Source organism: Merops nubicus, unplaced genomic scaffold, assembly GCF_000691845.1.
Source record: "Merops nubicus isolate BGI_N331 unplaced genomic scaffold, ASM69184v1 scaffold4051, whole genome shotgun sequence".
Lineage (NCBI taxonomy): Eukaryota > Metazoa > Chordata > Aves > Coraciiformes > Meropidae > Merops > Merops nubicus.
Genome location: NW_008587507.1, coordinates 1 through 11,427, shown reverse-complemented (window position 1 = coordinate 11,427; position 11,427 = coordinate 1). Strand labels below are relative to the sequence as shown.

General features: G+C 39.2%; 1 protein-coding gene across 2 annotated transcripts in view; it reads left to right on the top strand.

The window, feature by feature from the left end:
* Positions 1–10,918, top strand: part of POU2F1 (POU class 2 homeobox 1) — a 49,406-nt gene extending 38,488 nt beyond the window's left edge. Inside the window, exons 9-15 of one of the 2 annotated variants that reach the window (XM_008948934.1) lie at positions 1,429–1,570; positions 3,776–3,921; positions 4,792–4,971; positions 7,587–7,692; positions 8,099–8,444; positions 9,242–9,330; positions 10,473–10,918. In XM_008948934.1, coding sequence (XP_008947182.1) covers positions 1,429–1,570; positions 3,776–3,921; positions 4,792–4,971; positions 7,587–7,692; positions 8,099–8,444; positions 9,242–9,330; positions 10,473–10,783 — 1,320 coding nt within the window. In that variant the 3' untranslated portion in view covers positions 10,784–10,918. The remainder of the gene's footprint in view (positions 1–1,428; positions 1,571–3,775; positions 3,922–4,791; positions 4,972–7,586; positions 7,693–8,098; positions 8,445–9,241; positions 9,331–10,472) is intronic. The other variant, XM_008948933.1, reaches the window with a different exon arrangement.
* Positions 10,919–11,427: the final 509 nt, after the last annotated feature.

Sequence of the window (11,427 nt, the reverse complement as noted above, 5' to 3'; positions counted from 1 at the left end):
TCCCTGCCAAGGCATAAATCAGCTTATCTCTAAAATGGTTTACATAGCCAACTTTTCTTCAGAAACCCAGTAGAGCATCCATGTTCCTTCTCTTGAAATGATTTACGAGCTGTAAAATGCACAGACTCCTGGCATATGGGTAGAGGTGTAAATATGAGGTCCCGTGTGTTTCCTCTGACAGAAGGGCATACAAAACAATTGCTCGGGTCCTCTTCTAGGAAGAAAATTGGTTTCTTTATGCAACCTGCACAATTTAGTAAGCTTACTAAAGCTTGTTTTCTTCCTTACTGTATGTGACCACTCTGCATGCTCTTAGTATACTAAGCTGTGGTTGAGGATCTGACCTTAAAGGAAAGAAAGCAAGCTTTATGCACAATCTAACTAACCTAATGGCACTTAAACTTCACTAACTACACTCAAGCTTTTCAGTCTCTTCTTCTTGACTTTTCAAGCTTTTTTGTGTTAAAAAATAAAAACCAAAATAAAACTACTTTAGACCAAATAGCATACTTCAAAAATAATTAAATTTTTTTCAAAGCGCAAGACCTTCTAGTTTTAAAACAAGCCAAGAAAACGTTATAGAGTTTTTAATGGGCACAATGAAGAATGGATTTTTTTTTTAAAACAAGAATTTCCAAGTGTAAACTACACAGATGTATATATATGTGTGTATATATATGTACCTCTCTCTATATATATGTATATTAGGATAAGCAGAATGTCTGATAGGTAGCTAAAACTGTGTTTTGAAAAGCAATAGCAGATGTAAAGAGATGATCATCTGTCTGTAAATCTCCTGGATACTTTTTTTTGCAGATGGGTAATGCTAGTGACGATTACAGTTAATCATTATTCTAAATCCTTCAACTTCATGTCCACTTTGAAATGTGTATCTATGGGGAGAAGTTTAGTTTGAACCTCAGAAGATACTAAAACTTCAGATAAGAATATTTTTGCATCTATTTAAATGTGATATATGTTTACAGACATCTTTTCAAGAATGTTTTCGACTAATTGAGAACATCAATTCAATGCATTTCTGCTTATTTGAACTTTTCTTCTTCAGTGTGAAATATGCAGATACTTAAATCTGCTCCCAAAGAGAGCTTGGCCTTTCCTTATTTTAAAAGGTCTAAGAAAAAAATTACAAGTTAATAGTCAGTGGAATGTTCTGCTATGTGATAATGCTAAGAAGACAAAGCATCGGGGATTTTCCTGGAAAGAGTTACATGGTTAAACTGACTGAGGTTTGACATTTCTTTATGATTATTTGCTTTAGTATGAATCTTGGTAGCACTGAGCAAGTTTCTGTGAAACTGAAATCCCATGCACCAGTGGAGTCACTGAGAGAACACAAGAGTGTGACAAGATTCCTTACTTTGGAAGTGCCTATGTTAGTGAATCCCTTTTTTCTCTTTCTTTGTCCAGGGTGATGTTGGGCTCGCTATGGGCAAACTCTATGGAAATGACTTCAGCCAAACTACCATCTCTCGCTTTGAAGCCTTGAACCTCAGCTTTAAGAACATGTGCAAGTTAAAGCCGCTTCTGGAAAAGTGGCTCAATGATGCAGGTGAATGAGTCTGTGTATTTCTTCACCAGCCTACCCAAAGCAGTAGTAGTCTGAAAAAAATGCTTTGTTTGTGCCCTTATGGTTTTATGAAGCCACCAATCTTCGTAGCTGTCTGTGGGACAAGGGTGTAGGAAGAGAGTCCATGCTTCCCTTTTCATGTGCCTATACACATCCAAAATTGTTCAAATATGAACTTTCAGAATTGTGTTCTGCAGCCAGATGAATAATTGCATGGGATGAGATATGTGTCATGGTTTTCCTCCTTCATGTATGTTAATGCACATAACTTCTAATCCTCTTCCAGCTTTCTTTTTCAGATGTGTTGTAGAGAGGGTTGCATGGTTTGTTGTTTCAGTAGGCAGAGCTTATTGCATTCATTTCTTTGCACACCACTATGTGCATTCTTCTCATCTCTCTTCAAGGGTCCATATAAACACTCTCCCCACAGGAAGAGTTTTGTGTGTATTAGGGCTTGGTTTTTCCTTCCAGAATTACTTCTTCCTGGGATACATGTTATTCGTGATGCCAGTGTTGGTAGTGGTTTGGGTTTGGGTTTTTTTCCCCATTTTTTTTCCAACAGCAAAAGGATCTTAGATGGCGGTGCTAGGTGTTAGGATAGAAAGTGATTTAAGAGTGCTGCCAGCCAGTTTTTTCTTCCAAGTATACAACTGTACATAGTATAAAAGTGACCGATCTGCTAAACATGGCAGGGATAGCGTATGCCTTCCTATTTTTACCAAAATGAATAGAACTTTATGCTGGTGCCTACAGTATTCTCTGAAATCTTGAAAGTAATTGGATGCGGTGTTGAAAATTTGTCCTGCATTGAAACAAAGAAGTGTCGCTCTGTTGTGCTGACAGGGATTATCTTTAGGTAATCTAGAGCTGTGACAGAAGACATAAAGATCTTCACAGTGAGTGCTCTAGTCCACAGGCCAGTGGTCCCCAAACCTTCCAGCAAAAATGGATGTCCAGTGCTGCAAGAAATGTCATAATTTGCATTTTCTGCTAACCTGCAGAAATACTAGGATCTGTAAAATGAAGTTAAGGGTTGTAAATAGTGTCTGAGTCCTTCACAGCCTGGAAGCTGGGAACCATTGTCTTTGGTTCTGGTTCAGTTTCATGAAAATCTTTGGGAGAAAGATTCAGATGATTTTAAAGGCTACTTGCAAGTAAAAGCAGGCAGGAGAAGCGTACCAATGATCCCTTCCATTGGAATTGTTATATTGGACTGTTGGAGAATTTGTTGTTCTAGAACTCAACTTGTTCTGTGGGATTTTCAGGATGGAGAGGGGTTTCAGCATTTTTATGGGTGCCATTTCTTAAAAAAAAAAAAAAAAAAAAAAAAAAAAAAAAAAAAAAAAACCACCAAAAACCAAGCCTAACTAGAAAATAGTGAATGTGCCCATTTGAGCCGACCAGAAAGATCTTGGGCATTGTGAACTTTGACACCTGCTTATCAGCCACGAACTCCCAGTACAGTCAGGGATCTCCAGCCATAATTAATCATTTTGCTTAAATTTTCTGCTGAAACCTGCCGATTTGTTACCTTGCACTTTCTGCTACAAAGTGAGGTCAAGTGTATTCTCTCCTTGCTCTTTTGTGGAGCCAAAAAGACATGATTAGGGGTCGACACCTAGAGACCTAGTGAAGCTAAGGAGGGGGAGCGGCTAGTTTTGTAAGCTGTTTAATAGAACTGCATAGCATGGAGTATCTGCTAAGATCTATAGAGAGAAGAAATTGAATACTGTGAAGTTGGCTGTGAACTTCCTCTTCCTCTAGTGTGTCTCAGAGCGGGTAAAAGAAATTTTGGGTTGTGTAGACTTTTTTTAATTGCCTGTGACTTACAGCTGTGGCTTGTGGATATCAGTTACTGCTTTTTTTTTTTTTTCTTTAAACTGTGACTTGCGATGAATGAGTGTGGAATGGAATGAGGCAAGGGAAACAAACTTTGTATAGGTATTATAAAAAGGATACTGTGGTAGCATACAGGAGTAGAGGGCATCCTCTGGGCTTATTGGAAGCTTTTAAGTTTCAAATATATGCTGTAAGTTACAATGATTAATGCGTGTGATCTTCAGAAATCTCTGTCTCTCTGGAATAAATAGTGGGTTTTAACATACCTTGCACAGGTGAAGAACACTTGCATTGGACTGCACTACATTCAAATAAAATCTCCTGATTTATATTACTTTATTTTTTCAGAAAACCTCTCATCTGATTCAACTCTCTCCAGCCCAAGTGCCCTGAATTCTCCAGGGATGGGGATCGAAGGCTTGAACCGTAGGAGGAAGAAACGCACCAGCATAGAGACCAACATACGTGTGGCCTTAGAGAAGAGTTTCCTGGAGGTCAGTGATCATGCTGCTCTTCTCAGCCTATAAAGAAATGAAGAAACTTTGCTTAACAGTCATATCTGTTAGAGTGAACCTGTTAGTGAACCTGCTGTTTAGGAAAGTGCTGGTACTAGACAAGGTGAATACAAAGGCTGTACCAAGAAGCAGCATTGATGCCTACTTCACTTTAAAAAAATAAAAAAAGAACAGAGACCCTTTTAGAAAACCTCACTGGTTCTTGCAGCTTACCTAGGCTCTGATTTCACTTTCCAAGATATTGAGCCACAGAGCTAAGCTTGATATTCTGCACATTAAAAGTAAGAAAAAAAGATCATGCTTTCTGAGGATGGATAAATGGGGTGACAGTCTAAACATACCTAACGTGAGGTTTTTAGCTGGTCTTATATTACTCTCGTTAAGGCACTTTTTTCAGCCATATGGGCAGATAGCCACTCTAAGTAGCCTGTTTAATCTACCTGTCTTTCATTATGGGTCTAGACAACTTGGGGTTCATTTGGCTATTGCAAATGTTAATCTCTCCTATTTCCTTTTCAAGACATGCTGAAAGAAAGATTTCCTTATCAAGGTCTAGAATTCCTTGAAGGATTAACTCACATCAGATTCTGTCTTTCAAAAAGAAACATGTGATCTTAGTCTTCATCACCTGTCTCTGAGGAACACAGCTTACTATTGGTAGAAATGTTCCTTTAGCTAGGAAAATGAAGGGCTAAAGTATCTATTCTGGTCTGTCGCTACTGTACCACTGACCAGATTCTGGATATAAATAGCCCATACGGATTTCTGCCTAGTGAAGAAGCAGCTGTAATGTAAAACTTCAGAAGGTAATTTCACAGCTTTTCAAGAACTGGTTTTTTTTTTTCACAGAACCAAAAGCCTACCTCGGATGAGATCACCATGATAGCTGACCAGCTAAACATGGAGAAGGAGGTGATCCGCGTTTGGTTCTGTAACCGGCGCCAGAAGGAGAAAAGGATCAACCCACCCAGCAGTGGGGGAACCAGCAGCTCGCCCATCAAAGCAATTTTCCCTTGCCCAACCTCACTGGTAAGAATCAAGAAACTGTGTTAACAAAGGTCACTGGAAGTTCTACTGTGCTCACTGTGGAAGTTGCATGTGCTACCTCTTTGTACAACAGACTTGTTCTCACAAATGTATATTTTGCCAGGATTTTAAATATCCTACTTGCATACTGTCTAATAAAGATAATTCTTACAAGTTAAGCACTAGTTTGGCCTTGGTTTTGATGTTTTATTTTGTCAGCTCATGAGTAAATGCTCTGACTAGCAACTTTACAGCTGGGATTTACTGCTTTGAACGTATTCCAGACAGTAACTCCAGTTTATTTCTGAACTTTTTGACTTGTCCAAACTTCTTTTGGTAAAACAGTAGTAATGAAAAAATGCTTAACAGCTCTACCCCTCCCCTCTTGTGTTGGCTGCTCTGATAAATAGATGAGGAGCAGTAAAATGTGTCATTTTGAGACTTAAGTCACATAAATCCAGTGATACTGTTGAGGTCACTTTTAGTCAGAAATGATTTACATAAAAAAAGCTGTGGAACAAAGGAACAGTTGAGCTAATACTCATGTAATTAATTTCCCACACTTGTATTTGCCTTAGGTAAACACAAACTTCATGAAAATAAGAGTAACAAAACACATTCATCAAGGTTACTTCAGCACCCATGTTACCAATGTCCATGGAGGTGTGTTTTCATAAATAGAAACAGTAGCTATGCTAATAGGAATGAGCTATGCTAATAGGAACATGGTGGAATTTATGTAGCCTGTAGTCCTTTTGTAGTATTTATTCCACCCTCATCACTGTAGTAGCTAATACCTTCCCGTACTTCATTAAACCATAAATTTCGGTGACATGTCATTTTTTCTCCTCATCCTTGTCTCAGGATGTGTGCGTGCAAACTGTTGTTTCAGGGGAAGGGATATGTTAAATGTACTTGGTCTTTTTTTTTATTATTTTTTTACCAATTGGAAAGCAAGGTTACTCTCTTTGCTACCAAAGCAGGACCAAGTGAGATTTATGAGTGTGTGTTTTAGTAATCATGCAGGTTTACTCAGACTGCAACTTAAGCAAGCCTTCCTACATCAATTTCCCTTTTATTATAAACTGCCATTGTATGTAAGAAGTTGGCATGTAAACCACAGTCTCTGTTTTTTCAGTGCTGTTTGAGCAATTTCACTCTTTGTAAGCTTCTCTTAAGACTGCTACCACTGAAGCCTTGCTGCCCCCAGCCTTCACTGGCTATGTTGATTCTTTGTGTCAGGAGATGGACATGGAGATGATGTGTCCATAGAACGAATGGGCTTAATTTACTAGTTTGGCTGCAAATTAAACATGAAGAACAATGACAGGTTTTCAGTATGACTAGATAACTCATCTGCCTTGTAGCCTGACTGCACAAGTGCTAGGGCTCTGAAGCAGGATTGGAGGGGAATGCACATTTTCATGGCAACCTGCTTTTGCACTGGCTGAAGTCGATCGTTGTAACCATGGGGTTAGCTCTATTAATTCTAGGTCATTCACTGCCCTGAAATATGGATTGTGACCTTGGCCTTAAATGTTCAGTGGACAGATGACAGATACAGTGTCTGGGTTACATTAGTGGGAAGTGTACTACGTATCTATCTCTTCTTTATTTCATACACTACATGAGATGGACAGAAAGCTTTTAGATCTGTCCCAGTTGGTCCAGTCTTGTTTAAAATGCATCAAGCATTTGACTTTCTGTAAGAAGGTATGCAGCATGAGAAAGATTTCTCTGATAATAAACTTAAGGTAAGAGAGGGGAAAGGAGGAAGGTATTAGCCTATATCCTTGGCTATGTTCTCTTGGACAACTCTGAAGGATTAATTTCTCTCATTGATGTATAACAGCCTTCAAATATTACTGTTGGACACCATTTCTTGTCCATAAAAAGTCCTTTTTCTCTTTATATTTAATTTTTTTCTCATAAGCTAGTTCCTTCAGCCTTAAATCTTGGGTGTTTTTTATCTGTAATGTCTTCAGTTTATTGTAGCTTTCTTGTAATAAGCTGTCCACAAGTCAAATTAGCTAATGTTGTTTGAATGTTTTAAAATTCAGAGATCCTTCCTCTGGTACAAGGAAACTTGTCAGAGTAGAGTTTGTGGTTTGGTTGAGTAAAAGTACAACGATACTCTGTTTATCCATGTAAACACATTACCCTAAATACCTTTGTTATTGCTGTGGTATTTAAACAATTTTTATCAGAGAAAGAGATGTAGAGCTGAAAAGATTTTTAAACAACAACATCAAAAAACACAGAATAATATATTTTGTAACTCTTTTCTGTACGAGTGACTGTTAAAAGAAGGTGCTGTCTCCAGGGGTAGGCAGAGAGAGGGCAGGCTAACCTGCAATCCTGAGACAGTATGGATGTAATGGATATATCTCACTTCAAATACTGAATGATTAAGAATAAAGATATAGCTGGTAATTAAAGAAGGTGTTAAGGTTGGTCCACTGAACGATAAAGTAATGGAATTACAAAAAAAAGTTCTATATGCAGTGTTTTCCATGATAACTTTGTCAGCTGAGGATGGGAAAAAAGAAATCCAAGTCTAGTAGCTAAATCTTTTTATCATATAACAGTTGAGCAGTTGCATTTTTTTTGACCTCCAGGTGGCAACCACGCCAAGCCTTGTGACTAGCAGTGCAGCTACAACTCTGACTGTCAATCCTGTGCTCCCTCTGACCAGTCCTGCTGTAACTAGTCTGTCAGTCACAGGTAAGGGCTGATTTCTCTTGCCCTTGCATTAACCTCTGCCTTTTTCCCCTTTTAAATTCTTCAAAAGGTCATTCAGTATTGGTCACGAGTATCTAGGACATTGTTGTCATTGTTCCTTGTTACTCTACTGGGAAACTTCAGCGTTTGTGAGCATTCATTTGACTTTCTGGGGATAAAATCACAGGTCTTGCTGGAATTAAATACACTGTATTCCACTGCTAGCTTCTAGAGCTCCTCGTCCTCCTGTTGGGAAGTGTCATTTCATTGTAGTCTGGCCTTCTCATATGGGCTCTTGGTCCTGCAGAACTGTGTGTTTGTCTTCAGTTGGATGTGCAGTTAGTCCAGGTGGGCAGCAGTTTAGTCATATCTGTGTTTTGTACTGATCTAACCAGAATCAATCTTCTAGGCACAACAGAAACCACCTCCAACAACACAGCAACAGTGATTTCAACAGCACCTCCAGCTTCTTCAGCAGTAACATCACCCTCTCTGAGTCCTTCCCCTTCTGCCTCAGCCTCCACTTCAGAGGCATCCAGTGCCAGTGAGACCAGCACAACACAGACAACCTCCACTCCCTTGTCCTCCTCTCTTGGGACTAGCCAGGTGATGGTAACGGCATCAGGGTTGCAAACAGCGGCAGCAGCCGCGTTGCAAGGAGCTGCACAGTTGCCTGCAAATGCAAGTCTTGCTGCCATGGCTGCTGCAGCAGGACTAAACCCAGGCTTGATGGCATCCTCGCAGTTTGCAGCTGGGTAAGGAAGAACTTTTCACACCCTTTTGGTGTGGGTTGACAGAATAGGGAAGAACTCTTGGGATAAATTTCTTTTATGTATCGCTATGTTCTGGTAGCTCACCTGGTGATTTTAGTGTAATTTATCTCAAATTTTGATTCTTGCTTGTAGATGGTAATTGGCCATGCCCATCAATGTCCACAAATATTGTTTTCATTTTACAGATGAAAAACCTGTGTTGCAGCAACGTTGTTATTTGATAAGTCATCCATCCCCCTGCAGAGCTTGACTGCAACTTAGCAGTGAAGCATAGAATCTGTTCTGCTAATTGTGAAATGGAGAGCTAGTCTAAACCCACTTCACACCTCTGTATTCATTTCTCCATCATGAACAAGAAGCTGTAAAAGATGCATGATAATGTGTTGTTGAAGTTTTAGTTTTTAAAACATTGCTCTGAGAGATGACTCTTTGTTTCTTCAATTCCTCTTGATTTACATCCTTCTTATCTAAATCTGGGGGTTTATGGTAGCTCTCTAACAAGTGCCAGTTTCCCCAAAATACTTTACAAGAATATTTTGCAGTAACAGTCAATACCAGTTGTGTACTTACAATGCCTCAAGGCATCATGAAGAAAAAAACTAAACTAAACTAAAACTAACCCCTAATCTCTGGTCTTTCATGCCTCCCTGCCCCATCTCCTTTTTTTTTTTTTTTTTTTTTTTTTAATAGCTATGATAGTGTACTTCTGAACAGTGACAACCTTTTCTTAGAAGTAACACTGCTCCCCTTTGTTTCTTCCATGATCTTGCTTCCTGCAGAGGTGCCTTACTCAGTCTCAATCCAGGGACATTAGGTGGTGCTCTCAGCCCAGCCCTGATGAGCAACAGTACACTGGCAACTATTCAAGGTCAGTAGTATTCCTTTTAATGCATCTCTGTCATAGAGCTTCAGATTACATGTTTTCTTTTTCTCTACCAAGAAAAAATGCTGACTTCTCAGCACGGGACACAAATTTTATAGGAATAAACGTTTTACAAAATTTAAATATGCAAATATATTTTATGTATCACAGAGCTAAGAGCAGATACAGCTTCAGAAAGAGGATTAGAATTGTGTGTGATCTTGTAGCAATTTACAGGAGCCATTTAAGATACTGAATGTGATCTGGAATTTGTTCTGTTATCCTCCCCCCACTGACATGTATCTCCAGCAGGTTAGAGGTTTACTTTTTATAGCTCTTCTAGCATAAGCTTGAGCAAGACTTGATCTTGAATTCTTGTCTTTGTATGTATTTAAATCAATTAAATAATAAAATAATTATTTAAATCAATAAATCCTTATTCAGAGCAGTAAAGATTTATTTTGAAAGTGCCACAGAGCCAAAAGTTTCCACTAGCTGTAGCAAAAGTTCTCTGTTCATAGTTTCTCATCTGTAAAAAATAGATAGTGCAAGTGTCTAAAGAGCTAGCTAACCTACATATTCAAGTATGTTCTAAACTAGCTTAACAAAACTTGTTTCCTGGGCACAAGAAAGAACCATTTTGTGAAGTGTCACAGATACATTTAGGAGATCATAGTCTAAGGCAGACGGAACCTATAGAACGACAAGAGTAAGTTGTGACAGGGGTTGTATGTCAAGATTTAAAATGTTATGCTTGAGGTTATGTGACCTCCTTCATCTTGTGAGAGCTGTTATTTCATGTGAACAGTGATCTCAACCCTTTCCAGTACAGGTTGTCTGAATGTACAGGTTTTCTGTGGCAGGAAACAGGCCAATATTGCACTTCAATATCTGAAGGAAGGCACGATGGAATTAGTTTAGGAGCAGACAACAGATGTTTTCAAGTATCTGCAAGGTGTTGTCCACTCTTCTTGAAGAGTTGTCCTTTTAAGAAAACAGCCCATGATGAGATGACTGTCACTAGTGGCGTAGGGAGGAGCACACATATCAGTGAAAGGAGGATGCAGAGTCCAGCTGCTTTTAGGTACATTTTACCTTTTGTTTACTGCTAATGTTATCTCCTCCCTGCTCAATTTTCTCTTTTTTAGCTCTTGCATCTGGTGGCTCTCTTCCAATAACATCACTGGATGCAACTGGAAACTTGGTGTTTGCCAATGCTGGAGGTACTCCTAACATCGTAACTGCCCCCCTGTTCCTGAACCCTCAGAACCTTTCTCTGCTCACCAGCAACCCAGTTAGCTTGGTCTCTGCAGCTGCAGCCTCCGCAGGGGCCTCTGGACCAGTCGCCAGCCTTCACGCCACCTCCACCTCAGCCGAGTCCATCCAGAACTCTCTCCTCACGGTGGCCTCTGGGAGCGGGGCCACATCCACCACCACTACTGCCTCCAAGGCACAGTGAGCTGGGCTGAGCTGTGCTGCCAGCAGCCCGTTTCACTGTGCAGCGGGATTGGTTGCCAGCGGGGTTTATAAACTGAAAATGTGATGGGCATCCTCTCACCATGTTGCTGGGGACAAGGGAGAGAAGGAAAAAGATAAAAAACAAAAGCAAAACAGGAAGGATTTAAAGCTGGGACAGACATTTGCCTAATTTTATAATAAACACTGTCTTTTCAGGATCGCTTCATGGATCGGAGAACTTTCTAACCAAAAATGTAAAAAAACCAAAAAACTAAACAAAACAAACAAACAAAAAACCAAACAGGAGAAAAAAAAAAAAAAAACAAAAAAGGAGAAAAAAAAAAAAAAAACAAAAAAAAAAAACCACAAAAAAAATGAAAGGACTACTTATCATTTCCAGCAGTCACAATGACAAGTTAAGGTGGGTTGTCAACGCAAACATAGGAAGGGGATTTCATGTTTCTTTTTAGTCGAAATATCTTTCCTTTTTGATTATCATTTTATAGGTCTGTTGTACAGGCCATTATGTCATACAAGGTGTTTATAATCGTATCAATCGTGTTGGGGGTTCCTTTCTTAACTGGTACAGTTTTAGGCAGGCCTGTATTACTGGTGTATCTCTATTATTATGATTATTATTATTAT